Source organism: Coregonus clupeaformis, chromosome 9, assembly GCF_020615455.1.
Source record: "Coregonus clupeaformis isolate EN_2021a chromosome 9, ASM2061545v1, whole genome shotgun sequence".
Lineage (NCBI taxonomy): Eukaryota > Metazoa > Chordata > Actinopteri > Salmoniformes > Salmonidae > Coregonus > Coregonus clupeaformis.
Genome location: NC_059200.1, coordinates 11,878,423 through 11,905,041, shown reverse-complemented (window position 1 = coordinate 11,905,041; position 26,619 = coordinate 11,878,423). Strand labels below are relative to the sequence as shown.

Sequence of the window (26,619 nt, the reverse complement as noted above, 5' to 3'; positions counted from 1 at the left end):
ATAGATGTAGTGAACACAGCACCAGATAGATGTAGTGAACACAGCACCAGATAGATGTAGTGAACACAGCACCAGATAGATGTAGTGAACACAGCACCAGATAGATATAGTGAACACAGCACCAGATAGATGTAGTGAACACAGCACCAGATAGATGTAATGAACACAGCACTAGATAGATGTAGTGAACACAGCACCAGATAGATGTAGTGAACACAGCACCAGATAGATGTAGTGAACACAGCACCAGATAGATGTAGTGAACACAGCACCAGGTAGATGTAGTGAACACAGCACCAGATAGATGTAGTGAACACAGCACCAGATAGATGTAGTGAACACAGCACCAGGTAGATGTAGTGAACACAGCACCAGATAGATGTAGTGAACACAGCACCAGATAGATGTAGTGAACACAGCACCAGATAGATGTAGTGAACACAGCACCAGATAGATGTAGTGAACACAGCACTAGATAGATGTAGTGAACACAGCACCAGATAGATGTAGTGAACACAGCACCAGATAGATGTAGTGAACACAGCACCAGATAGATGTAGTGAACACAGCACCAGGTAGATGTAGTGAACACAGCACCAGATAGATGTAGTGAACACAGCACCAGATAATGTAGTGAACACAGCACTAGATATATGTAGTGAACACAGCACTAGATAGATGTAGTGAACACAGCACCAGATAGATGTAGTGAACACAGCACCAGATAGATGTAGTGAACACAGCACCAGATAATGTAGTGAACACAGCACTAGATATATGTAGTGAACACAGCACTAGATAGATGTAGTGAACACAGCACCAGATAGATGTAGTGAACACAGCACCAGATAGATGTAGTGAACACAGCACTAGATAGATGTAGTGAACACAGCACTAGATAGATGTAGTGAACACAGCACCAGGTAGATGTAGTGAACACAGCACTAGATAGATGTAGTGAACACAGCACCAGATAGATGTAGTGAACACAGCACCAGATAGATGTAGTGAACACAGCACCAGATAGATGTAGTGAACACAGCACCAGATAGATATTGTGAACACAGCACCAGATAGATGTAGTGAACACAGCACCAGATAGATGTAGTGAACACAGCACCAGATAGATGTAGTGAACACAGCACCAGATAGATGTAGTGAACACAGCACCAGATAGATGTAGTGAACACAGCACCAGATATATATAGTGAACACAGCACCAGATAGATGTAGTGAACACAGCACCAGATAGATGTAGTGAACACAGCACTAGATAGATGTAGTGAACACAGCACCAGATATATGTTGTGAACACAGCACCAGATAGATGTAGTGAACACAGCACCAGATAGATGTAGTGAACACAGCACCAGATAGATGTAGTGAACACAGCACCAGATAGATGTAGTGAACACAGCACCAGATAGATGTAGTGAACACAGCACCAGATAGATATAGTGAACACAGCACCAGATAGATGTAGTGAACACAGCACCAGATAGATGTAGTGAACACAGCACTAGATAGATGTAGTGAACACAGCACCAGATAGATGTAGTGAACACAGCACCAGGTAGATGTAGTGAACACAGCACCAGATAGATGTAGTGAACACAGCACCAGGTAGATGTAGTGAACACAGCACCAGATAGATATAGTGAACACAGCACTAGATAGATGTAGTGAACACAGCACCAGATAGATATAGTGAACACAGCACCAGATAGATATAGTGAACACAGCACCAGATAGATGTAGTGAACACAGCACCAGATAGATGTAGTGAACACAGCACTAGATAGATGTAGTGAACACAGCACCAGATAGATGTAGTGAACACAGCACCATATAGATGTAGTGAACACAGCACTAGGTATATATAGTGAACACAGCACCAGCTAGATGTAGTGAACACAGCACCAGGTAGATGTAGTGAACACAGCACTAGATAGATGTAGTGAACACAGCACTAGGTATATATAGTGAACACAGCACCAGCTAGATGTAGTGAACACAGCACCAGGTAGATGTAGTGAACACAGCACCAGATAGATGTAGTGAGCACAGCACCAGATAGATGTAGTGAACACAGCACCAGATAGATGTAGTGAACACAGCACCAGATAGATGTAGTGAACATAGCACTAGATAGATGTAGTGAATGATATTCCAGGCTGTGTTCTTGATCATGTGCAGACCAGCTGGCAAGCAACTTCGTGGTCATTTTCAACCTCTCCTTGTCCCAGTCTTTAATCCCCACGTCTAAAGACGACCACCATCATTCCTGTCCCCAAGAACTCTAAGGCTTCATGCCACAATGACTACCACCCTGTACCACCCTGTAGCACCCTGTAGCACCCTGTAGCACCCTGTACCACCCTGTACCACCCTGTACCACCCTGTAGCACCCTGTACCACCCTGTACCACCCTGTAGCACCCTGTACCACCCTGTAGCACCCTGTACCACCCTGTAGCACCCTGTACCACCCTGTAGCACCCTGTAACACCCTGTACCACCCTGTAGCACCCTGTAGCACCCTGTAGCACCCTGTAGCACCCTGTACCACCCTGTACCACCCTGTACCACCCTGTAGCGCCCTGTAGCACCCTGTAGCGCCCTGTACCACCCTGTAGCACCCTGTACCACCCTGTAGCACCCTGTAGCACACTGTACCACCCTGTAGCACCCTGTACCACCCTGTAGCACCCTGTACCACCCTGTAGCACCCTGTACCACCCTGTAGCACCCTGTAGCACCCTGTACCACCCTGTACCACCCTGTAGCACCCTGTAGCACCCTGTAGCAACCTGTACCGCCCTGTACCGCCCTGTAGCACCCTGTAGCACCCTGTACCACCCTGTACCACCCTGTAGCACCCTGTAGCACCCTGTACCACCCTGTACCACCCTGTACCACCCTGTAGCACCCTGTAGCACCCTGTAGCACCCTGTAGCGCCCTGTAGCGCCCTGTAGCGCCCTGTAGCGCCCTGTAGCGCCCTGTAGCGCCCTGTAGCGCCCTGTAGCGCCCTGTACCACCCTGTAGCACCCTGTACCACCCTGTACCACCCTGTAGCACCCTGTACCACCCTGTAGCACCCTGTACCACCCTGTACCACCCTGTACCACCCTGTAGCACCCTGTAGCACCCTGTACCACCCTGTAGCACCCTGTAGCACCCTGTAGCACCCTGTAGCACCCTGTAGCACCCTGTACCACCCTGTAGCGCCCTGTAGCACCCTGTAGCGCCCTGTACCACCCTGTACCACCCTGTAGCGCCCTGTAGCACCCTGTACCACCCTGTACCACCCTGTAGCGCCCTGTAGCACCCTGTACCACCCTGTACCACCCTGTAGCACCCTGTACCGCCCTGTAGCGCCCTGTAGCACCCTGTAGCACCCTGTAGCACCCTGTAGCACCCTGTACCACCCTGTACCACCCTGCAGCACCCTGTACCACCCTGTACCACCCTGTACAACCCTGTACCACCCTGTACCACCCTGTAGCACCCTGTACCACCCTGTAGCACCCTGTAGCACCCTGTAGCACCCTGTACCACCCTGTACCACCCTGTACCACCCTGTAGCACCCTGTAGCACCCTGTACCACCCTGTACCACCCTATACCACCCTGTAGCACCCTGTAGCACCCTGTACCACCCTGTAGCACCCTGTACCACCCTGTACCACCCTGTAGCACCCTGTAGCACCCTGTACCACCCTGTAGCACCCTGTAGCGCCCTGTAGCGCCCTGTAGCGCCCTGTAGCGCCCTGTAGCACCCTGTAGCGCCCTGTACCACCCTGTAGCACCCTGTACCACCCTGTAGCACCCTGTAGCACCCTGTACCACCCTGTAGCACCCTGTACCACCCTGTAGCACCCTGTACCACCCTGTACCACCCTGTACCACCCTGTACCACCCTGTAGCACCCTGTAGCACCCTGTACCACCCTGTAGCACCCTGTACCACCCTGTAGCACCCTGTACCACCCTGTAGCACCCTGTAGCACCCTGTAGCACCCTGTAGCACCCTGTAGCACCCTGTAGCACCCTGTACCACCCTGTAGCACCCTGTAGCACCCTGTAGCACCCTGTACCACCCTGTAGCACCCTGTAGCACCCTGTACCACCCTGTACCACCCTGTACCACCCTGTAGCACCCTGTAGCACCCTGTACCACCCTGTAGCACCCTGTAGCACCCTGTAGCACCCTGTACCACCCTGTAGCACCCTGTACCACCCCGTACCACCCTGTACCACCCTGTACCACCCTGTAGCACCCTGTACCGCCCTGTAGCGCCCTGTAGCGCCCTGTAGCACCCTGTAGCACCCTGTACCACCCTGTAGCACCCTGTAGCACCCTGTAGCACCCTGTAGCACCCTGTACCACCCTGTAGCACCCTCTAGCACCCTGTAGCACCCTGTAGCACCCTGTAGCACCCTGCAGCACCCTGTAGCACCCTGTAGCACCCTGTACCACCCTGTACCACCCTGTAGCACCCTGTACCACCCTGTACCACCCTGTAGCACCCTGTACCCCCACCACCCTGTAGCACCCTGTAGCACCCTGTACCACCTGTACCACCCTGTACCACCCTGTAGCACCCTGTAGCACCCTGTAGCACCCTGTACCACCCTGTAGCACCCTGTACCACCCTGTACCACCCTGTAGCACCCTGTAGCACCCTGTAGCACCCTGTACCACCCTGTACCACCCTGTACCACCCTGTAGCACCCTGTACCACCCTGTAGCACCCTGTAGCACCCTGTACCACCCTGTAGCACCCTGTAGCACCCTGTAGCACCCTGTACCACCCTGTAGCACCCTGTACCACCCTGTAGCACCCTGTACCACCCTGTAGCACCCTGTAGCACCCTGTAGCACCCTGTACCCCCTGTAGCACCCTGTACCACCCTGTAGCACCCTGTAGCACCCTGTAGCACCCTGTACCACCCTGTAGCACCCTGTACCACCCTGTAGCACTCACATATGTAATCATTAAGTGCTTTGAAAGGCTGGTCATGGCTCACATCAACTCCATCATCCCAGACACCTTGGACCCACTCCAATTTGCATACCGCCCCAACAGATCTACAGATGATGCAATCTCTATTGCACTCCACACTGCCCTCTCCCACCTGGCCAACGGGAACACCTACGTGAGAATGCTGTTCATTGACTACAGATCAGCGTTCAACACCATAGTCCCCTCCAAGCTCATCACTAAGCTCAGGACCCTGGGAATAAACACCTCCCTCTGCAACTGGATCCTGGACTTTCTGACGGACCGCCCCCCAGGTGGCGAAAGTAGGCAACAATACCTCCGCCACGCTGACCCCTCAATACAAGGGGCCCCCACAGGGGTGTGTGCTTAGTCCCCTCCTGTACTCCCTGTTCACCCAAGACTGTGTGGCCAGGCACAACTCCAACAACATCATTACATTTGCTGACGACACAACGCGGTGATAGGCCTGATCACCAACGGTGATGAGACAGCCTACAGGGAGAAGGTCAGAGACCTGGCAGTGTGTTACCAGGACAACAACCTCTCCCTCAACGTCAGTAAGACCAAGGAGCTGATCCTGGACTACAGGAAACAGGAAACAGGGAGGGGGGGTGCACACCGGGGCCGCAATGGAGAGGGTCAAGAGCTCATAGTTCCTCTGTGTCCACATCATGGTCCTCTCACACCAGGACAGTTGTGAAGAAGGCACGGCAGCACCTCTTCTCCATCAAGAGGCTGAAACGTTTTGGCATGGCCCCTCAGATCCTCAGGAACTTTTACAGCTGCACCATAGAGAGTATCCTGACTGGTTGTATCACCGTCTGGTATGGCAACTGCACCGCCCTCGACTGGAAGGCCCTACAGAGGGTGGTTCAGATGGCCCAGTCCATCACTGGGGGGTGAGCTCCCAGCCTTCCAGGATGTACATGCCAGTCGGTGTCTGAGAAAGGCCCGACAAATTGCCAAAGACTTCAGCTGCCCGATACATGGACTGTTCTCCATGCTCCCATCTGGCAGGCGGTACCGGTGCATCAAGGCTCAGATCAACAGACTCCTAAACCTCTACTATCCCCTGGCCATAAGACTGAAAATGGCTAACAACTACTGCTCTCCCTCTCCTTTAGACTATCCAGTACCCCTGCACATTGAATAAGGTACTGACACTGACCTGTATATACAACCACTCCAGTACCCCTGCCATTGAATAAGGTACTGACACTGACCTGTATATCCAACCACTCCAGTACCCCCTGCACATTGAATAAGGTACTGACACTGACCTGTATATCCAACCACTCCAGTACCCCCTGCACATTGAATAAGGTACTGACACTGACCTGTATATCCAACCACTCCAGTACCCCCTGCACATTGAATAAGGTACTGACCTGTATATCCAACCACTCCAGTCCCCCTGCACATTGAATAAGGTACTGACACTGACCTGTATATCAATCAATCAATCAATTTTATTTTATATAGCCCTTCGTACATCAGCTAATATCTCGAAGTGCTGTACAGAAACCCAGCCTAAAACCCCAAACAGCTAGTAATGCAGGTGTAGAAGCACCTGCATTACCACTCCAGTCCCCCTGCACATTGAATAAGGTACTGACACTGACCTGTATATCCAACCACTCCAGTACCCCTGCACATTGAATAAGGTACTGACACTGACCTGTATATCCAACCACTCCAGTACCCCTGCACATTGAATAAGGTACTGACACTGACCTGTATATCCAACCACTCCAGTACCCCTGCACATTGAATAAGGTACTGACACTGACCTGTATATTCAACCACTCCAGTACCCCTGCACATTGAATAAGGTACTGACACTGACCTGTATATCCAACCACTCCAGTACCCCTGCACATTGAATAAGGTACTGACACTGACCTGTATATTCAACCACTCCAGTACCCCTGCACATTGAATAAGGTACTGACACTGACCTGTATATCCAACCACTCCAGCTCTGATAGGTAAGAATTTCACTGTACTATTTTACACCTATTGTATCTTGTGCTGTGGCGAATAAACTTTGAAACTTAATAAACAATGCTACAATTTCTATTCCCCTTCCTACTAGTGATGATTCCCTATTACCTCTATGGTCCACTACCAGAGAGATATCAGCACACCCTGAGCCTTGGATAAGAGTAGTGCACTATACAGGGAATAGGGTGCCAAATGGGACACATCTCTGATTTATTCTCTCAGTACCCTGACATCACACACACACACACACACACACACACACACACACACACACACACACACACACACACACACACACACACACACACACACACACACACACACACACACACACACACACACACACACACACACACACACAGGTACGTCATGTCACCATAGCCCCGGTGAAGATGTTTGGGGATTGGAGTGGGCAGATTGTGTTTTAACAGACAGCTATACCGGTCTATATATCAGTCCACTGATAGTGAGGACTAGTAAAGGCCCAGTGCACTACTTTAGCAAAAAAAAAAAAAAACATATATCCTTATTATTATTTATTAATTTTTTAGGGCGTGCTGCACTAGTTCCCATGACTATGCCTGTCACACACACTGGCCTGTCCAGCCAGGTCAGCCGTGATACAAGTCAGTATTCGACGTCCATTCATGTCTGAGGACGTCGGGAGATATGGAAACCGGCCACTAGGGGCAACAGCGAGCGCTGTTACTTTACATTTACATTTACATTTAAGTCATTTAGCAGACGCTCTTCTAGTAGGTTTTGGTTTTGCTAGGGCGTTATGGACAGGGATGGTGAATGGGCTTCTACCTCTGATTCGAAAGGTTGCAAGTTCAAATCTATAATATAAAGATTTTGTTTGATATTTTTGTTTTAAGCCTATCCCAAACCCTAACCCTAACCATTTGGAGTTAATGCCTAACCTTAACCCTAACCCAAAATAGCAACACACACACACACACACACACACACACACACACACACACACACACACACACACACACACACACACACACACACACACACACACACACACACACACACACACACACACACTGGCCTGTCACACACACACACACACACACACACACTGGCCTGTCATGTAACAGATTCAGCTGGTTTGAATCCCCAAGCCGTCTAGGTGAAAAATCTATCGATGTGCCCTTGAGCAAGGCACTTAGCCCTAATTGTGCCTGTAAGTGGCTCTGGATAAGAGAGTCTGCTAAATTACTAGAATGTAAATGTAAAATGACAGCACCAGGCTGCATGGTCATAGAGGAGACAGATGAACACAGATGGGTCAGATAGGAGATCAGAAAGAGAGAGACTTTACTAACCACAGATGGTAGAAAGAGAGAGAGAGAGAGAGAGAGAGAGAGAGAGAGAGAGAGAGAGAGAGAGAGAGAGAGAGTGAGAGAATGTGGTAAAGGAAGAGGGTGACAATCTGCTTATTATAACTTAGTTACGTAAATAAATACATATATAGAGAGAGATGGGAGAAGAGCGAGGAGGAGAGAGACGGAGACGAGGGAGGAGGAGAGAGATGGAGAAGAGGAAGGAGGAGAGAGACGGAGAAGAGGAAGGAGGAGAGAGACGGAGAAGAGAGAGGAGGAGAGAGACGGAGAAGAGGAAGGAGGAGAGAGATAGGAGGAGAGAGACGGAGAAGAGGAAGGAGGAGAGAGACGGAGAAGAGAGAGGAGAAGAGAGATGGAGAAGAGGAAGGAGGAGAGAGACGGAGAAGAGGAAGGAGGAGAGAGACGGAGAAGAGGAAGGAGGAGAGAGACGGAGAAGAGGGAGGAGGAGAGAGATGGAGAAGAGGGAGGAGGAGAGAGACGGATATGATCATTATCAGAACTCACTTCCGATACGTAGGTTGATTTGGTCCCGTCGTTCTCCATTGGGGTTCTGGAAGCAGGTGTAGAGTCCGTTGTTTGAGAGGTCCACCTCCATCAGTATAAGCCTAGACCCCTCCTCCCGGTGGCGTGCCGTCACGTCCGTCCCGTTCACCTTCCACGTCACGCTGGCCTCGCTATCCAGAGAGCCACACTGCATGGTCACGTCTCCTCCCATACGCTCATACTGAATACTGGCTCCTTGGGAGAGAGAGGAGAGAGGAACAGCATAGTGTTACTATGGTGGTATTACACTGTTACTACAACACACTGCATGGTCACGTCCCCTCTCAGTATGGTCACGTCCCCTCTCAGTATGGTCACGTCCCCTCTCAGTATGGTCACGTCCCCTCTCAGTATGGTCACGTCCCCTCTCAGTATGGTCACGTCCCCTCTCAGCATGGTCATGTCCCCTCTCAGTATGGTCACGTCCCCTCTCAGCATGGTCACGTCCCCTCTCAGTATGGTCACGTCCCCCTCTCAGCATGGTCACGTCCCCCTCTCAGTATGGTCCGTCCCCTCTCAGTATGGTCACGTCCCCTCTCAGTATGGTCACGTCCCCTCTCAGTATGGTCACGTCCCCTCTCAGTATGGTCACGTCCCCTCTCAGCATGGTCACGTCCCCTCTCAGTATGGTCACGTCCCCTCTCAGCATGGTCACGTCCCCTCTCAGTATGGTCACGTCCCCTCTCAGCATGGTCACGTCCCCTCTCAGTATGGTCACGTCCCCTCTCAGTATGGTCACGTCCCCTCTCAGCATGGTCACGTCCCCTCTCAGTATGGTCACGTCCCCTCTCAGTATGTTGTGTTATCAGTCTCCTACAGTGACAGTATGTTGTGTTAACAGTCTCCTACAGTGACAGTATGTTGTATATTTGTCATTGCTATTCCAAAACAACTGCCACACTTCATTTGTGAAGGTGAAACACAAGAAGGGAATATTATTCTCTTGTAAATTGAGAAACCACAGAAGGACCAGAAATCAGCCCTTTCTAAGATATCAGCAATTTTTTTTTAATTAGTCAAAGAATGACTAAAGATGGACCAGCCCACTGGACTAAAGATGGACCAGCCCACTGGACTAAAGATGGACCAGCCCACTGGACTAAAGATGGACCAGCCCACTGGACTAAAGATGGACCAGCCCATTGGACTAAAGATGGACCCGCCCACTGGACTAAAGATGGACCAGCCCACTGGACTAAAGATGGACCAGCCCACTGGACTAAAGATGGACCAGCCCACTGGACTAAAGATGGACCAGCCCATTGGACTAAAGATGGACCCGCCCACTGGACTAAAGATGGACCAGCCCACTGGACTAAAGATGGACCAGCCCACTGGACTAAAGATGGACCAGCCCACTGGACTAAAGATGGACCCGCCCACTGGACTAAAGATGGACCAGCCCATTGGACTAAAGATGGACCAGCCCACTGGACTAAAGATGGACCAGCCCACTGGACTAAAGATGGACCAGCCCACTGGACTAAAGATGGACCAGCCCACTGGACTAAAGATGGACCCGCCCACTGGACTAAAGATGGACCAGCCCATTGGACTAAAGATGGACCAGCCCACTGGACTAAAGATGGACCAGCCCACTGGACTAAAGATGGACCAGCCCACTGGACTAAAGATGGACCAGCCCACTGGACTAAAGATGGACCAGCCCACTGGACTAAAGATGGACCAGCCCATTTGACATTTGCTCTAACTGCCCTTTGGCCAATCCATTTCATTCTAAAACAAACTGGGGGAGTGAAAAGAGCATTGGAGCATTTCCATTTGTGTGTGTGTCCATGGCATTGTGTTACATGGTTCAGGGAGAGAAGCGCGGAGAGCAGCCGAATGGGGACACATGCCCACGCACAGACACGCTGACGAGGCTTTCTGATCAATAGTGCCAACAACATATCTCATTAATATAACATCCTCTCTCCTATCAGCAGCTCCGTGGTTCAGATAGCCAGGGCAGGGTGGAGGCAGAGTCCCAAATGGCACCCTATTCCCTATATAGTGCACTACTTTAGACCAGAGAATGGCACCCTATTCCCTATGTAGAGCACTACTTTAGACCAGAGCCCAAGACTCTGCACTATAAAGGGAATAATGTGTGATTTGCTCAGCATACAGTGCCTTGCAAAAGTATTCATCCCCCTTGGCATTTTTCCTATTTTGTTGCATTACAACCTGTAATTTAAATTGATTTTTATTTGGATTTCATGTAATGGACGAACACAAAATAGTCCAGATTGGTGAAGTGAAATAAATTAAAAAATCTAAAAAACATATAACGGAAAAGTGGTGCGTGCATATGTATTCACCCCCTTTGCTATGAAGCCCCTAAATAAGATCTGGTGCAACCAATTACCTTCAGAAGTCACATAATTAGTTAAATAAAGTGTAAGTGTCACATGATCTGTCACATGATCTCAGTATATATGCACCTGTTCTGAAAGGCCCCAGAGTCTGCAACACCACTAAGCAAGGGGCACCACCAAGCAAGCGGCACCATGAAGACCAAGGAGCTCTCCAAACAGGTCAGGGACAAAGTTGTGGAGAAGTACAGATCAGGGTTGGGTAATAAAAAGATATCAGAAAATGTGAACATCCCACGGAGCACCATTAAATCAATTATTAAAAAATGCAAAAAATATGGCACCACAACAAACCTGCCAAGAGAGGGCCGCCCACCAAAAGTCACGGACCTGGCAGGGAGGGCATTAATCAGAAAGGCAGCAAAGATACCAAAGATAACTCTGAAGGAGCTGCAAAGCTCCACAGCGGAGATTGGAGTATCTGTCCATAGGACCACTTTAAGCCGTACACTCCACAGAGCTGGGCTTTACGGAAGCATGTGGGAGACTCCCCAAACATATGGAAGAAGGTACTCTGGTTAGATGAGACTAAAATTTAGCTTTTTGGCCATCAAGGAAAACGCTATATCTTGCGCAAACCCAACACCTCTCATCAACCCGAGAACACCATCCCCACTGTGAAGCATGGTGGTGGCAGCATCATGCTGTGGGGATGTTTTTCATCGGCAGGGACTGGGAAACTGGTCAGAATTGAAGGAATGATGGATTGCGCTAAATACAGGGAAATGCTTGAGGGAAACCAGTGTCCGTTTTTCAGAGATTTGAGACTGGGACGGAGGTTCACCTTCCAGCAGGACAATAACCCTAAACATACTGCTAAAGCAACACTCGAGTGGTTTAAGGGGAAACATTTAAATGTCTTGGAATGGCCTAGTCAAAGCCCAGACCTTAATCCAATTGAGAATCTGTGGTATGACTTAAAGATTGCTGTACACCAGTGGAACCCATCCAACTTGAAGGAGCTGGAGCAGTTTTACCTTGAAGAATGGGCAAAAATCCCAGTGGCTAGATGTGCCAAGCTTATAGAGACATACCCCAAGAGACTTGCAGCTGTAATTGCTACGAAAGGTGGCTCTACAAAGTATTGACTTTGGGGGGTGAATAGTTATGCACCCTCAAGTTTTCTGTTTTTTTGTCTTATTTCTTGTTTGTTTCACCCCAAAAATATTTAGCATCTTCAAAGTGGTAGGCATGTTGTGTAAATCAAATGATACAACCCCCTCCAAAAAATCAATTTTAATTCCAGGTTGTAAGGCAACAAAATAGGAAAAATGTGAAGGGGGTGAATACTTTCGCAAGCCACTGTATGTGGAAACTCCTCAAAGACTGTTGGAAAAAGCATTCCAGGTGAAGCTGGTTGAGAGAATGCCAAGAGTGTGCAAAGCTGTCATCAAGGCAAATGGTGGCTATTTGAAGAATCTCAAATATAAAATATATTTGGATTTGTTTAACACTTTTTCGGTTACTACATGATTCCATATGTGTTATTTCATAGTTTTGATGTCTTCACTATTATTCTACAATGTAGAAAATAGTAAAAATAAAGAACAACCCTTGAATGAGTAGGTGTGTCCAAACATTTGACTGGTACTGTATATTTTTGGGGGGGACTATCTGTTGTTCCATGTAGTGAATCTGTTATTCAATGTGTTTGTATGGGCTAATAGCAGTAAGGACTATATGTTGTTCCATGTAGTGAATCTGTTATTCAATGTGTTTGTATGGGCTAATAGCAGTAAGGACTATCTGTTGTTCCATGTAGTGAATCTGTTATTCAACGTGTTTGTATGGGCTAATAGCAGTAAGGACTATCTGTTGTTCCATGTAGTGAATCTGTTATTCAATGTGTTTGTATGGGCTAATAGCAGTAAGGACTATCTGTTGTTCCATGTAGTGAATCTGTTATTCAATGTGTTTGTATGGGCTAAAAGCAGTAAGGACTATCTGTTGTTCCATGTAGTGAATCTGTTATTCAATGTGTTTGTATGGGCTAATAGCAGTAAGGACTATCTGTTGTTCCATGTAGTGAATCTGTTATTCAATGTGTTTGTATGGGCTAATAGCAGTAAGGACTATCTGTTGATCCATGTAGTGAATCTGTTATTCAATGTGTTTGTATGGGCTAATAGCAGTAAGGACTATCTGTTGTTCCATGTAGTGAATCTGTTATTCAATGTGTTTGTATGGGCTAATAGCAGTAAGGACTATCTGTTGTTCCATGTAGTGAATCTGTTATTCAACGTGTTTGTATGGGCTAATAGCAGTAAGGACTATCTGTTGTTCCATGTAGTGAATCTGTTATTCAATGTGTTTGTATGGGCTAATAGCAGTAAGGACTATCTGTTGTTCCATGTAGTGAATCTGTTATTCAATGTGTTTGTATGGGCTAATAGCAGTAAGGACTATCTGTTGTTCCATGTAGTGAATCTGTTATTCAATGTGTTTGTATGGGCTAATAGCAGTAAGGACTATCTGTTGTTCCATGTAGTGAATCTGTTATGTTATTCAATGTGTTTGTATGGGCTAATAGCAGTAAGGACTATCTGTTGTTCCATGTAGTGAATATGTTATTCAATGTGTTTGTATGGGCTAATAGCAGTAAGGACTATCTGTTGTTCCATGTAGTGAATCTGTTATTTTTCAATGTGTTTGTATGGGCTAATAGCAGTAAGGACTATCTGTTGTTCCATGTAGTGAATCTGTTATTCAATGTGTTTGTATGGGCTAATAGCAGTAAGGACTATCTGTTGTTCCATGTAGTGAATCTGTTATTCAACGTGTTTGTATGGGCTAATAGCAGTAAGGACTATCTGTTGTTCCATGTAGTGAATCTGTTATTCAATGTGTTTGTATGGGCTAATAGCAGTAAGGACTATCTGTTGTTCCATGTAGTGAATCTGTTATTCAATGTGTTTGTATGGGCTAATAGCAGTAAGGACTATCTGTTGATCCATGTAGTGAATCTGTTATTCAATGTGTTTGTATGGGCTAATAGCAGTAAGGACTATCTGTTGTTCCATGTAGTGAATCTGTTATTCAATGTGTTTGTATGGGCTAATAGCAGTAAGGACTATCTGTTGATCCATGTAGTGAATCTACTTTCGTTCCCTGCAGCTGCTGAGTGATAGGGAGGGAGAGAGAGAAACAGAAAGAGAGAGATGGAGAGGGAGTGAAATAGAGAAACATATCCTGTTAATCAGAGTCCTCACAGGAAAACATGGTATGAGAAGGAGGGAATGGGATGGAGGGCAAATGCCGTAATGAATGCTGAAGACGTTTGGAGAGGAGGAGAAGATGGAATGGTCTTGTGTTTCTCACCCTTTCTCTATAAGGTTTTAATACACACAACGAAGGTAAACAGCAGCACTGAACAGACATCTTATAATAAGCCCACGTTTTATAATCCATTTGAGCTACTTATTTGGCAGCACTTCTATTTCAGATTAAAGGAGAGTGTGTTTAAAATCACAAGGATCTGACACAAAGACTTTGAGTTGTGAGAAGTGTCAAGGACATAGCGAGTAGGAGTTAGGTACAGTAGGAGCTGTATGGTGTGTTAACTATACCACGCTGTGTGGGTTAACTATACCACGCTGTGTGGGTTAACTATACCACGCTGTGTGGGTTAACTATACCACGCTGTGTGGGTTAACTATACCACGCTGTGTGGGTTAACTATACCACGCTGTGTGGGTTAACTATACCACGCTGTGTGGGTTAACTATACCACGCTGTGTGGGTTAACTATACCACGCTGTGTGGGTTAACTATACCACGCTGTGTGGGTTAACTATACCACGCTGTGTGGGTTAACTATACCACGCTGTGTGGGTTAACTATACCACGCTGTGTGGGGTTAACTATACCACGCTGTGTGGGTTAACTATACCACGCTGTGTGGGTTAACTATACCACGCTGTGTGGGTTAACTATACCACGCTGTGTGGGTTAACTATACCACGCTGTGTGGGTTAACTATACCACGCTGTGTGGGTTAACTATACCACGCTGTGTGGGTTAACTATACCACGCTGTGTGGGTTAACTATACCACGCTGTGTGGGTTAACTATACCACGCTGTGTGGGTTAACTATACCACGCTGTGTGTGTGTGTGTGTGTGTTAACTATATCTCTCCCACCTCCCTCCCTATCACTCAGCAGCTGCAGGGAACGAAAGTACAAATACATTCACTTCCTGCTTCCTGCCTTATCTCCCTAACACTTTATCTTCCTGTCTCAATCCTGCTTCATCTCCCTAACACTTTATCTTCCTGTCTCAATCCTGCTTCCTGCCTTGTCTCCCTAACACTTTATCTTCCTGTCTCACTCCTGCTTCCTGCCTTGTCTCCCTAACACTTTATCTTCCTGTCTCACTCCTGCTTCCTGCCTTATCTCCCTAACACTTTATCTTCCTGTCTCACTCCTGCTTCCTGCCTTATCTCCCTAACACTTTATCTTCCTGTCTCACTCCTGCTTCCTGCCTTATCTCCCTAACACTTTATCTTCCTGTCTCACTTCCTGTCTTATCTCCCTAACATTTTATCTTCCTGTCTCACTCCTGCTTCCTGCCTTATCTCCCTAACACTTTATCTTCCTGTCTCACTCCTGCTTCCTGCCTTATCTCCCTAACACTTTATCTTCCTGTCTCACTTCCTGCCTTATCTCCCTAACACTTTATCTTCCTGTCTCACTTCCTGCCTTATCTCCCTAACACTTTATCTTCCTGTCTCACTCCTGCTTCCTGCCTTATCTCCCTAACACTTTATCTTCCTGTCTCCCTCCTCCTCACCCTCTCTCCCTCCTCCTCTCCCTCTCTCCCTCCTCCTCTCCCTCTCTCCCTCCTCTCTCCCTCCTCCTCTCCCTCTCTCCCTCCTCCTCTCCCTCTCTCCCTCCTCTCTCCCTCCTCCTCTCACTCCTGCTCCCTCCTCCTCTCTGGGCTGAGCCACTAGAGGGATTCTGCAGAATATCTTCAACCAAGTACATGCACCCCATCAGTGGGGGCAGAATAACCCCCAGTTAACGTTAACCTCCTCTGCCCTGTCCCGCCACCCTGTCCCCAGGGTCATAACTACATACTGCACCGTAATGTTTTCTATTTTGAAATACACTACCTGACCAAAAGTATGTGGACACCTGCTTGTCGAACATCTCTTTCCAAAATCATGGGCATTAATATGGAGTTGGTCCCCCCCTTTGCTGCTATAACAGCCTCCACTCTTCTGGGAAGGCTTTCCACTAGATGTTGGAACATTGCTGCGGGGACTTGCTTCCATTCAGCCACAAGAGCATTAGTGAGGTCGGGCACTGATGTTGGGCGATTAGGCCTGGCTCGCAGTTGGCGTTCCAATTCATCCCAAAGGTGTTTGATGGGGTTGAGGTTAGGGCTCTGTGCAGGCCAGTCAAGTTCTTCCACACCGATCTTGACCAACGATTTCTGTACGGACCTATCACTTTGTGCACGGGGGCATTGTCATGCTAAAACCGGAAAGGGCCTTCCCCAAACTGTTGCCACAAAGTTGGAAGCACAGATTCGTCTTGAATGTCATTGTATGATGTAGCGTTCAGATGTACCTTCACTGGAACTAAAGGGCCCTAGCCCGAACCATGAAAAACAGGCCGAGACCATTATTCCTCCTCCACCAAATTTTACAGTTGGCACTATGCATTTGGGCAGGTAGCATTTTCCTGGCATCCGCCAAACCCAGATTTGTCCGTCAAACTGCCAGATGGTGAAGCGTGATTAATCACTCCAGAGAACGCGTTTCCACTGCTCCAGAGTCCAATGACGGCGAGCTTTACACCACTCCAGACGATGCTTGGCATTGCACATGGTGATCTTAGGCACGACTCCAACACCATAATTAAGTTTGCCGACGACACAACAGTGGTAGGCCTGATCACCGACAACGATGAAACAGCCTATAGGGAGGAGGTCAGAGACCTGGCCGTGTGGTGCCAGGAAAACAACCTCTCCCTCAATGTGATCAAGACAAAGGAGATTATTGTGGACTACAGGAAAAAAAAGAAGACTGAGCACGCCCCCATTCTCATTGATGGGGCTGTAGTGGAACAGGTTGAGAGCTTCAAGTTCCTTGGTGTCCACATCACCAACAAACTATCATGGTCCAAACACACCAAGACAGTCATGAAGAGGGCACGACAAAGCCTATTCCCCCTCAGGAGACTGAAAAGATTTGGCATGGGTCCTCAGATCCTCAAAAGGTTCTACAGCTGCACCATCGAGAGCATCCTCACTGGTTGCATCACCACCTGGTATGGCAACTGCTCGGCCTCCGACCGCAAGGCACTACAGAGGGTAGTACGTACGGCCCAGTACATCACTGGGGCCAAGCTTCCTGCCATCCAGGACCTATATACTAGGTTTTGTCAGAGGAAGGCCCTAAAAATGGTTAAAGACTCCAGCCACCCTAGTCATGAAAAGCGGTACCGGAGCAACAAGTCTAGGTCCAAAAGACTTCTCAACAGCTTCTACCCCCAAGCCATAAGACTCCTGAACAGCTAATCATGGCTAAACAGACTATTTGCACTGCCCCCCCACCCCATCCTTTTTACGCTGCTGCTACTCTGTTAATTATTTATGCATAGTCACTTTAACTCTACCCACATGTACATATTACCTCAATTACCTCGACTAGCCGGTGCCCCCGCACATTGACTCTGCACCGGTACCTCCTGTATATAGCCTCCCTACTGTTATTTTATTTTACTGCTGCTCTTTAATTATTTGCAATTTTTAATTTTTTACTTAAAAACTGCATTATTGGTTAAGGGCTTGTAAGTAAGCATTTCACGGAGAGGTCTACACCTGTTGTATTCGGTGCATGTGGCAAATAAAATAACATTTGATTTGATTTGATTTGTATGTGGGAAACCCATTTTATGAAGCTCCTGACGATCAGTTGTTGTGTTGACATTGCTTCCAGAGGCAGTTTGGAACTCGGTAGTGAGTGTTGGAACTGAGGACAGCGCTTGGCAGTCCCGTTCTGTTGTCGCTCCTAGACGTTGTTGCTCCTAGACGTTTCCACTTCACAATAACAGCACTTACAGTTGACTGGGGCAGCTTTAGCAGGCAGACGAACTGACTAGTTGGAAAGGTGGCATCCTATGACGGTGCCACGTTGAAAGTCACTGGGCTCTTCAGTAAGGCAATTCTACTACCAATGTTTGTCAATGGAGATTGCATGGCTGTGTGCTCGATTTTATACACCTGTCAGCAACGGGTGTGGCTGAAATAGCCAAATCCACTAATTTGAAGGGGTGTCCACAAACGTTTGTATATATAGTATATATACTGTATTTTACAGACGAAAAAGATCCCACCATGTCGAATGAACAAATTATCTGTCTGCATTTATTCAATTGTAGCGAAACATCCTGTTTCCATCATAGCTGTGGTAAATATTTTCTTTTCTTTTTTATAATATATGACTTTACTCGCATAAAAATGTGGATGGAAACGTGGTTTATGTCACCAATCAACTACATTACGCCTAAAAATGACTTAAAACTACCACCACTGATTGCTATGCTACCAACTTACAGTTGAAGTCGGAAGTTTACATACACCTTAGCCAAATACATTTAAACTCAATTTTTCACAATTCCTTAATTTTAATCCTAGTCAGGTCAGGGCTTTGTGATGGCCACTCCAATACCTTGACTTTGTTGTCCTTAAGCCACTTTGCCACAACTTTGGAAGTATGCTTGGGGTCATTGTCCATTTGGAAGACCCATTTGCGACCAAGCTTTAACTTTCTGACTGATGTCTTGAGATGTTGCTTCAATATATCCACATAATTTTCTTTCCTCCTGATGCCATCTATTTTGTGAAGTGCACCAGTCCCTCCTGCAGCAAAGCACCCCCACAGCATGATGCTGCCACCCCCGTGCTTCACGTTTGGGATGGTGTTCTTCGGCTTGCAATCTCACCCTTTTTACTACAAACATAACAATGGTCATTATGGCCAAACATTTCTATTTTTGTTTCATCAGACCAGAGGATATTTCTCCAAAAAGTATGATCTTTGTCCCCATGTACAGTTGCAAACCGTAGTCTGGCTCCCAAGGATGAACCAGACTTGTGGAGGTCTACAATTTTTTTTCTGAGGTCTTGGCTGATTTCTTTTGATTTTCCCATGATGTCAAGCAAAGAGGCACTGAGTTTGAAGGTAGGCCTTGAAATACATCCACAGGTACACCTCCAATTGACTCAAATTATGTCAATTAGCCTATCAGAAGCTTCTAAAGCCATGACATCATTTTCTGGAATTGTCCAAGCTGTTTAAAGGCACAGTCAACTTAGTGTATGTAAACTTCTGACCCACTGGAATTATGATACAGTGAATTATAAGTGAAATAATATGTCTGTTGTCAGCTTCCTGCTTCCCCTGTTTGTCTCCTGGCCTCTAGAGGTCAGCTGTGTTCCCCTTTGCCTTAGTTTTTCCTCATGTGTCCTAATTAGCTTATCTATGTCACCTGTGCCTTGTTTCCCCTTGAGTATTTTAGCTGTGTGTTTTCCCCTTGTTTCTCACTTGGTTATTGCGTCCTGTCTATGTGTCTCCTGCTTTGTCCCACCGTATCAGTCCTAGTAAGTTATTCGAAGTTATATTTAGTTTGTTTTTCTCCCCTCGGGGAGTTGTTTTGTTTTGCCTCCTGTTTTGGAACATTAAATCTACTTACCTGGAGTATTGCCGTGGGTGTTTCATTTGGGTCCTACAACATCTCCTCTGTGGCTAAGGGGTAGTACCCCCAGCTCTACACATTTGAGACCGGAGTTCTAGCCCGGCTTGTGACAGAATAACCAAGTCAATCATGGACCCAGAAACACTCAGTTCCCAGGACCTGTTGGCGGTGATCATTCGACATGAGGCTTCTTTCCAGCGCCATGAAGCCGTTCTCAGCCGACAAGAGGAGCTGATGGCTAGACATTCTCAACTCCTGGCCGAAATGATGAGTTCCCTTCACCAGCTCTTTGAACGCCTCCTTGGTTCTCCCCCTTCCCCCGGTCACCTCCCAGTGACGACAGGCCTTCTCGGTTGGCGGAGCCCCGACTACCACCTCCCAAGCCCTTTTCTGGGGATCCAAGCTCTTGTCAGGGTTTCCTCACCCAATGCTCCCTCACCTTCGAGCTCCAACCCTCAAGTTTTCCCACAGACCGTTCCAAGATTGCCTACCTCATTACCCTTCTTTCAGACAAGGCGCTCGCCTGGGCCTCTGCGGTGTGGCAGTCCCAGGAGGCCTGTTGTGACTCCCACGCTGCATTTGTAGAAGAGTTCAAGCGGGTGTTCGATCATCCTGTCAGTGGGCGGGGAGGCTTCCAAGCGCCTACTGTCTCTCCGTCAGGGCCCCGAAGCACGGCAGATTTTGCCATTGAGTTCGAACCATAGCAGCAAGGAGCGGATGGAATGATGAAGCGCTGAGGGTCTGCTTTCAGGGGAGGGTTATCTGAGCCCCTTCAAGATGAGTTAGCCACCCGTGAACCAGCTGAAGATCTCGAGTCCCTCATAGCCTTGGCCATCCGCCTGGACAATCGTCTAAGAGAGCGGAGAACGGCTCGCCGTCAGGTGTCTCAGTCCCAAGTTCCTCTGAGCAGCTCTGTTTCTCCTGTTTGGACTCCGTCATTCAGAGCTGCCCCGGCTCCTGAACTGCCCCAGGATTCCCCGGAGAGCATGCAGTTAGGCCGTTCCAGGCTTTCTTCCAACGAAAGGGAACGTCGCATGAGGGAGCGTCGGTGCCTCTACTGCGGGGTTGCCAGCCACTTCCGCTCCACTTGCCCCGAGCTTTGGAAACGCCTGTCCCCGCCCAGCTACAGGAGGGTTGTGATGGGGAAAATTAGAGCTCCTCCTACTAACGCGGTCCTAGCTATTCCAGCCACTCTGTCCTGGGAGGGCCACCAGCATCGGGTCCAGGCTATGATCGATTCCGGTGCCGCAGGTGATTTTATGGATGTAACCTTGGCTAAGGAACTTAAGATCCCTACCCAACTACTTCCTCAACCCCAGGCAGTTACAGCCTTAGATGGCAGACCTCTGGAACCAGGAAAAGTTACTGAGGCGACTCAGTCCCTGCGACTTACCATCTCTCAACACCAGCAGGAGGAGACCTTCTATCTCATTGACTCTCCCGAGTATCCTATTATCCTGGGTCACCCTTGGCTATGCAGACATAATCCCCAGATCGACTGGCCTACTGGCACCATTCTTAGCTGGGGTCCCACTTGCCAACTCACCTGCATGCTTCAGAGTTCCTCAGCCCCTAGTACCCAGTTTCAAGAGTCTGTTGACGTCTCCCCGAGTCCCCAGTGTTTACCATCGGTTCAAAGCAGTGTTCAGCAAGGCCCGGGCTACTGCCTTACCGCCTCATCGCACTTATGACTGTGCCATTGATCTACTCCCTGGGTGCTGCCCTCCTAGAGGTCGGATCTTTTCCTTGTCCTCCCCGAGCACGCAGCTATGGACACCTACATTAAGGAGTCCTTGGCAGCCGGCCTCATCTATGCCTCTACTTCCCGGCTGGGGCGGGCTTCTTTTTGTTGAAAAGAAAGACGGGGTCTGAGGCCTTGTATTGATTACCGGGGACTCAACAAGATCACGGTTCGGAATCGATACCCTCTTCCTCTCATGGCCACTGCTTTTGAGCTGCTTCAAGGGGCTTCCATTTTTACTAAGCTGGATCTCCGCAATGCTTACCATCTCGTGCGGATCCGGCCAGGAGACGAATGGAAGACGGCGTTCAACACGCCACGGGACACTATGAATATCGGGTGATGCCGTTCGGGCTCACCAATGCCCCCGCAGTATTCCAAGCCCTGATTAATGATGTTCTCCGGGATATGCTTAATCTGTTCGTCTTCGTGTACCTGGACGATATCCTCATCTTCTCGAGGTCACTGAAGGAGCATGAGGGGCATGTTAGCCGGGTTCTCCAGAGGCTCCTTGACAATCACCTCTACGTTAAGCCTGAGAAGTGTGAATTTCATGTTTCTCAGACTCAGTTTCTCGGGTTTATTGTCACTCCCGGGCACCTAGAGATGGATCCCAAGAAGGTCAAGGCGGTCCACGATTGGCCCACACCTGCCACGGTCAAGGAGGTTCAACGGTTCATTGGCTTTTCTAACTTCTATCGGAAGTTCATCAAGAATTTCAGCTCGGTGGTAGCCCCCTTGACGACGCTTACCAAGGGAGGAGGGACCAAGATTCACTGGGGTCCGGAAGCAGCAGGGGCCTTCGAGGATCTCAAGCGCCGCTTCACTTCTGCTCCGATTCTGGTGACCCCTGACCCAGAGAGACCTTTCGTGGTGGAGGTGGACGCCTCAGAGGTGGGGGTGGGAGCCGTCCTGTCACAGAGGGGTGCGGATGGGAGATTACACCCTTGTGCCTTCATGTCTCGCCGCCTGTCTGAGGCCGAGCGCAACTACCACGTGGGGGATCTAGAGTTGCTTGCGGTTAAACTGGCCTTGGAAGAGTGGCGCCATTGGCTTGAGGGGGCTCAGCACCCTTTCCAGGTTCTCACAGACCACAAGAACCTGGAATATCTCCAACAGGCTAAGCGGATGAACCCTCGGCAAGCACGATGGTCCCTTTTCTTTGATCGATTCCAGTTCATCCTGACTTACCGACCTGGCACCAAGAACGTCAAGCCGGATGCTCTGTCTCGAGTCTATTCTCCCGAGGTACAAGAGAAGCCCTTGGCATCGATTATTCGAGGTCTAGGATCGTCGCACCTCTTCAGTGGGAACTAGAAAGAGGGGTACGAGAGCTCTTGCCCATGAGCCCGATCCAGGCGGTGGTCCTGCCGGTCGCCTGTACGTTCCTCTCTCGGTTCGGGCCGCGTCTTGCAGTGGGGTCATGAGTCGCCCCTTGACATGCCATCCTGGCAGTGCTCGCACACTGGAGTTCCTCCGACGGCGGTTTTGGTGGCCGTCCATCAAGAAGGACGTGCAGGTCTATGTTGAGGCCTGCCCTGTGTGCAACCAGGGGAAAGTCGACACGCCAGCGACCCCAAGGACTGCTCCATCCCTTACCTGTTCCTCGAAGGCCATGGTCACACCTTTCTCTGGACTTTGTTACGGGACTTCCTCTATCCCAGGGCAACACCGTCATCCTTGTGGTGGTAGACCGTTTCTCTAAGGCTGCCCGGTTTATTCCCCTGCCCAAGCTGCCCTCGGCTAAGGAGACTGCGGAGCTCCTCATGAACCATGTCTTCCGGATATTTGGCATTCCCCTGGACGTGGTCTCTGACCGAGGTCCCCAATTCTCGTCCCGGTTTTGGGGGCCTTCTGCAGGCTTATTGGGGCCACAGCCAGCCTATCGTCAGGATTCCATCCAGAGTCTAATGGCCAAACGGAACGGATTAATCAGGATCTGGAGACCACCCCTGCGGTGTATGGCGGCCAGTAATCCCACGTCTTGGGCCACCTATATCATTTGGGCTGAATATGCCCACAACACCCTCCAGTCCTCAGCCACCGGATTGTCCCCCCTTCGAATGCCAGTTCGGTTACAACCCTCCTTTGTTTCCAGAGGAAGAGGCGCAAGTTGGTGTTCCCTCGGCCCAGCGCTTTGTCCAACGCTGTAGGCGGACCTGGAAGAAGGCCAGGTGTACCCTCCTTCGGACCTCCCAGAGATACCAAAGTCAGGCTAATCGCCACCGGGACGGCCCCTAGTTTCCGAGCTGGTCAGAGAGTTTGGTTGGCCACTAAGAACTTGCCCCTCCGGGTCGAATCCAAGAAGCTTTCCCAGAGATACATCGGCCCTTTCCGCATTTCTAGAAAGGTTAACCCTGTGTCGTATCGTTTAGTTCTGCCTCGCTCCCTTAGAGTTAACCCCACTTTCCATGTTTCACTCCTTAAACCTGTCTTGTCTTCTCCTTTTGCCCCCCCCACAGACCCCCGCCACCTCCCAGGATCATAGACGGCCAGCCAGCCTACACAGTCCGCCGGATACTGGACTCCCGGAGGGTCCAGAACTCTCTGCAGTATCTGGTGGACTGGGAGGGCTACGGGCCAGAGGAGCGCTCCTGGGTTCCGGCCAGGGACATCCTGGACCCAGGGTTGATCCGAGATTTTTCGCACCCTGGGGCCAGGGTGTTCTGGAAGGAACGTCAGGAGTCGTTCCTAGAGGAGGGGGTCCTGTCAGCTTCCTGCTTCCCCTGTTTGTCTCCTGGCCTCTAGAGGTCAGCTGTGTTCCCCCTTTGCCTTAGTTTTTCCTCATGTGTCCTAATTAGCTTATCTATGTCACCTGTGCCTTGTTTCCCCCTTGAGTATTTTAGCTGTGTGTTTTCCCCTTGTTTCTCACTTGGTTATTGCGTCCTGTCTATGTGTCTCCTGCTTTGTCCCACCGTATCAGTCCTAGTAAGTTATTCGAAGTTATCTTTAGTTTGTTTTTCTCCCCCTCGGGGAAGTTGTTTTGTTTTGCCTCCTGTTTTGGAACATTAAATCTACTTACCTGGAGTATTGCCGTGGGTGTTTCATTTGGGTCCTACAACATCTCCTCTGTGGCTAAGGGGTAGTACCCCCAGCTCTACACATTTGAGACCGGAGTTCTAGCCCGGCTTGTGACAGTCTGTAAACAATTGTTGGGAAAATTACTTGTGTCATGCACAAAGTAGATGTCCTAACCGACTTGCCAAAACTATAGTTTGTTAACAAGAAATTTGTGGAGTGGTTGAAAAATGTGTTTTAATGACTCCAACCTAAGTGTATGTAAACTTCCGACTTCAACTGTATCTACCTCAAATACCTTATTATTGTTATCTATCCTGATGCCTAGACACATTGCCCTGCCCTCATATGACTTGAACTGTATACGAACAGGAGTTAGCATTTAGCAGATATTTGTTCTAATCCTGAAAAGGTCAACTTCTAAATATTATGCAGCAAAAACAGCCAAATAAATCAAAATCCGATTTTAGTAACCACATTTTGGGCCTGTTAGAATACATCAATCATGACAGATTTTACCAATATCCCCTTTGTTAGAACATAGTTTTTTAATGACCTCTGTGTTACATTGACCTCTGTGTTACATTGACCTCTGTGTTACATCGACCTCTGTGTTACATCGACCTCTGTGTTACATTGACCTCTGTGTTACATTGACCTCTTTACTACAGGTATTCTGGATGCTCCAACTAGACTAAGCATTCCTCTATAACTGGACCATGCAACCAGACTGTATCGAACCAGAGCACTAACATTAACCTAACATTGTTCCTAACTGATCATTCCTGACATTAACCTAACATTGTTCCTAACTGATCATTCCTAACACTAACCCCAAACCTAACATTGTTCCTAACTAATCATTCCTAAAAGTAACGTAATTCTGGACTCTTGGTAGTAGATAGTATCAACCAGAGTATTGGTTTAGTAATGATTCCCCCTCTGATTCAATGACTTGGTTTAGTAATGATTCCCCCTCTGATTCAATGACTTGGTTTAGTAATGATTCCCCCTCTGATTCAATGACTTGGTTTAGAAATGATTCCAATTCTGATTCTATGACTTGGTTTAGTAATGATGCCCCCTCTGATTCAATGACTTGGTTTAGTAATGATTCCCCCTCTGATTCTATGACTTGGTTTAGTAATGATTCCCCCTCTGATTCAATGACTTGGTTTAGTAATGATTCCCCCTCTGATTCTATGACTTGGTTTAGTAATGATTCCCCCTCTGATTCTATGACTTGGTTTAGTAATGATTCCCCCTCTGATTCAATGACTTGGTTTAGTAATGATTCACCCTCTGATTATATGACTTGGTTTAGTAATGATTCACCCTCTGATTCAATGACTTGGTTTAGTAATGATTCCCCCTCTGATTCAATGACTTGGTTTAGTAATGATTCCAATTCTGATTCTATGACTTGGTTTAGTAATGATTCACCCTCTGATTCAATGACTTGGTTTAGTAATGATTCCCCCTCTGATTCAATGACTTGGTTTAGTAATGATTCCCCCTCTAATTCTATGACCTCTGTAGCTCAGCTGGTAGAGCACAGCGCTTGTAACGCCAAGGTAGTGGGTTCGATCCCCGGGACCACCCATACACAAAAAAAAAATGTATGCACGCATGACTGTAAGTCGCTTTAGATGAAAGCGTCTGCTAAATGGCATATTATTATTTTATTATTATGACTTGGTTTAGTAATGATTCACCCTCTGAATCAATGACTTGGTTTAGTAATGATTCCCCCTCTGATTCAATGACTTGGTTCAGTAATGATTCCCCCTCTGATTCAATGACTTGGTTTAGTAATGATTCCCCCTCTGATTCAATGACTTGGTTTAGTAATGATTTCCCCTCTGATTCAATGAC

General features: G+C 48.2%; 1 protein-coding gene across 1 annotated transcript in view; it reads right to left on the bottom strand.

The window, feature by feature from the left end:
* Positions 1 to 26,619, bottom strand: part of cntfr (ciliary neurotrophic factor receptor) — a 523,825-nt gene that overhangs the window by 214,751 nt on the left and 282,455 nt on the right. Inside the window, exon 3 of the mRNA XM_041885239.1 lies at positions 8,868 to 9,101. Coding sequence (XP_041741173.1) covers positions 8,868 to 9,101 — 234 coding nt within the window. The remainder of the gene's footprint in view (positions 1 to 8,867; positions 9,102 to 26,619) is intronic.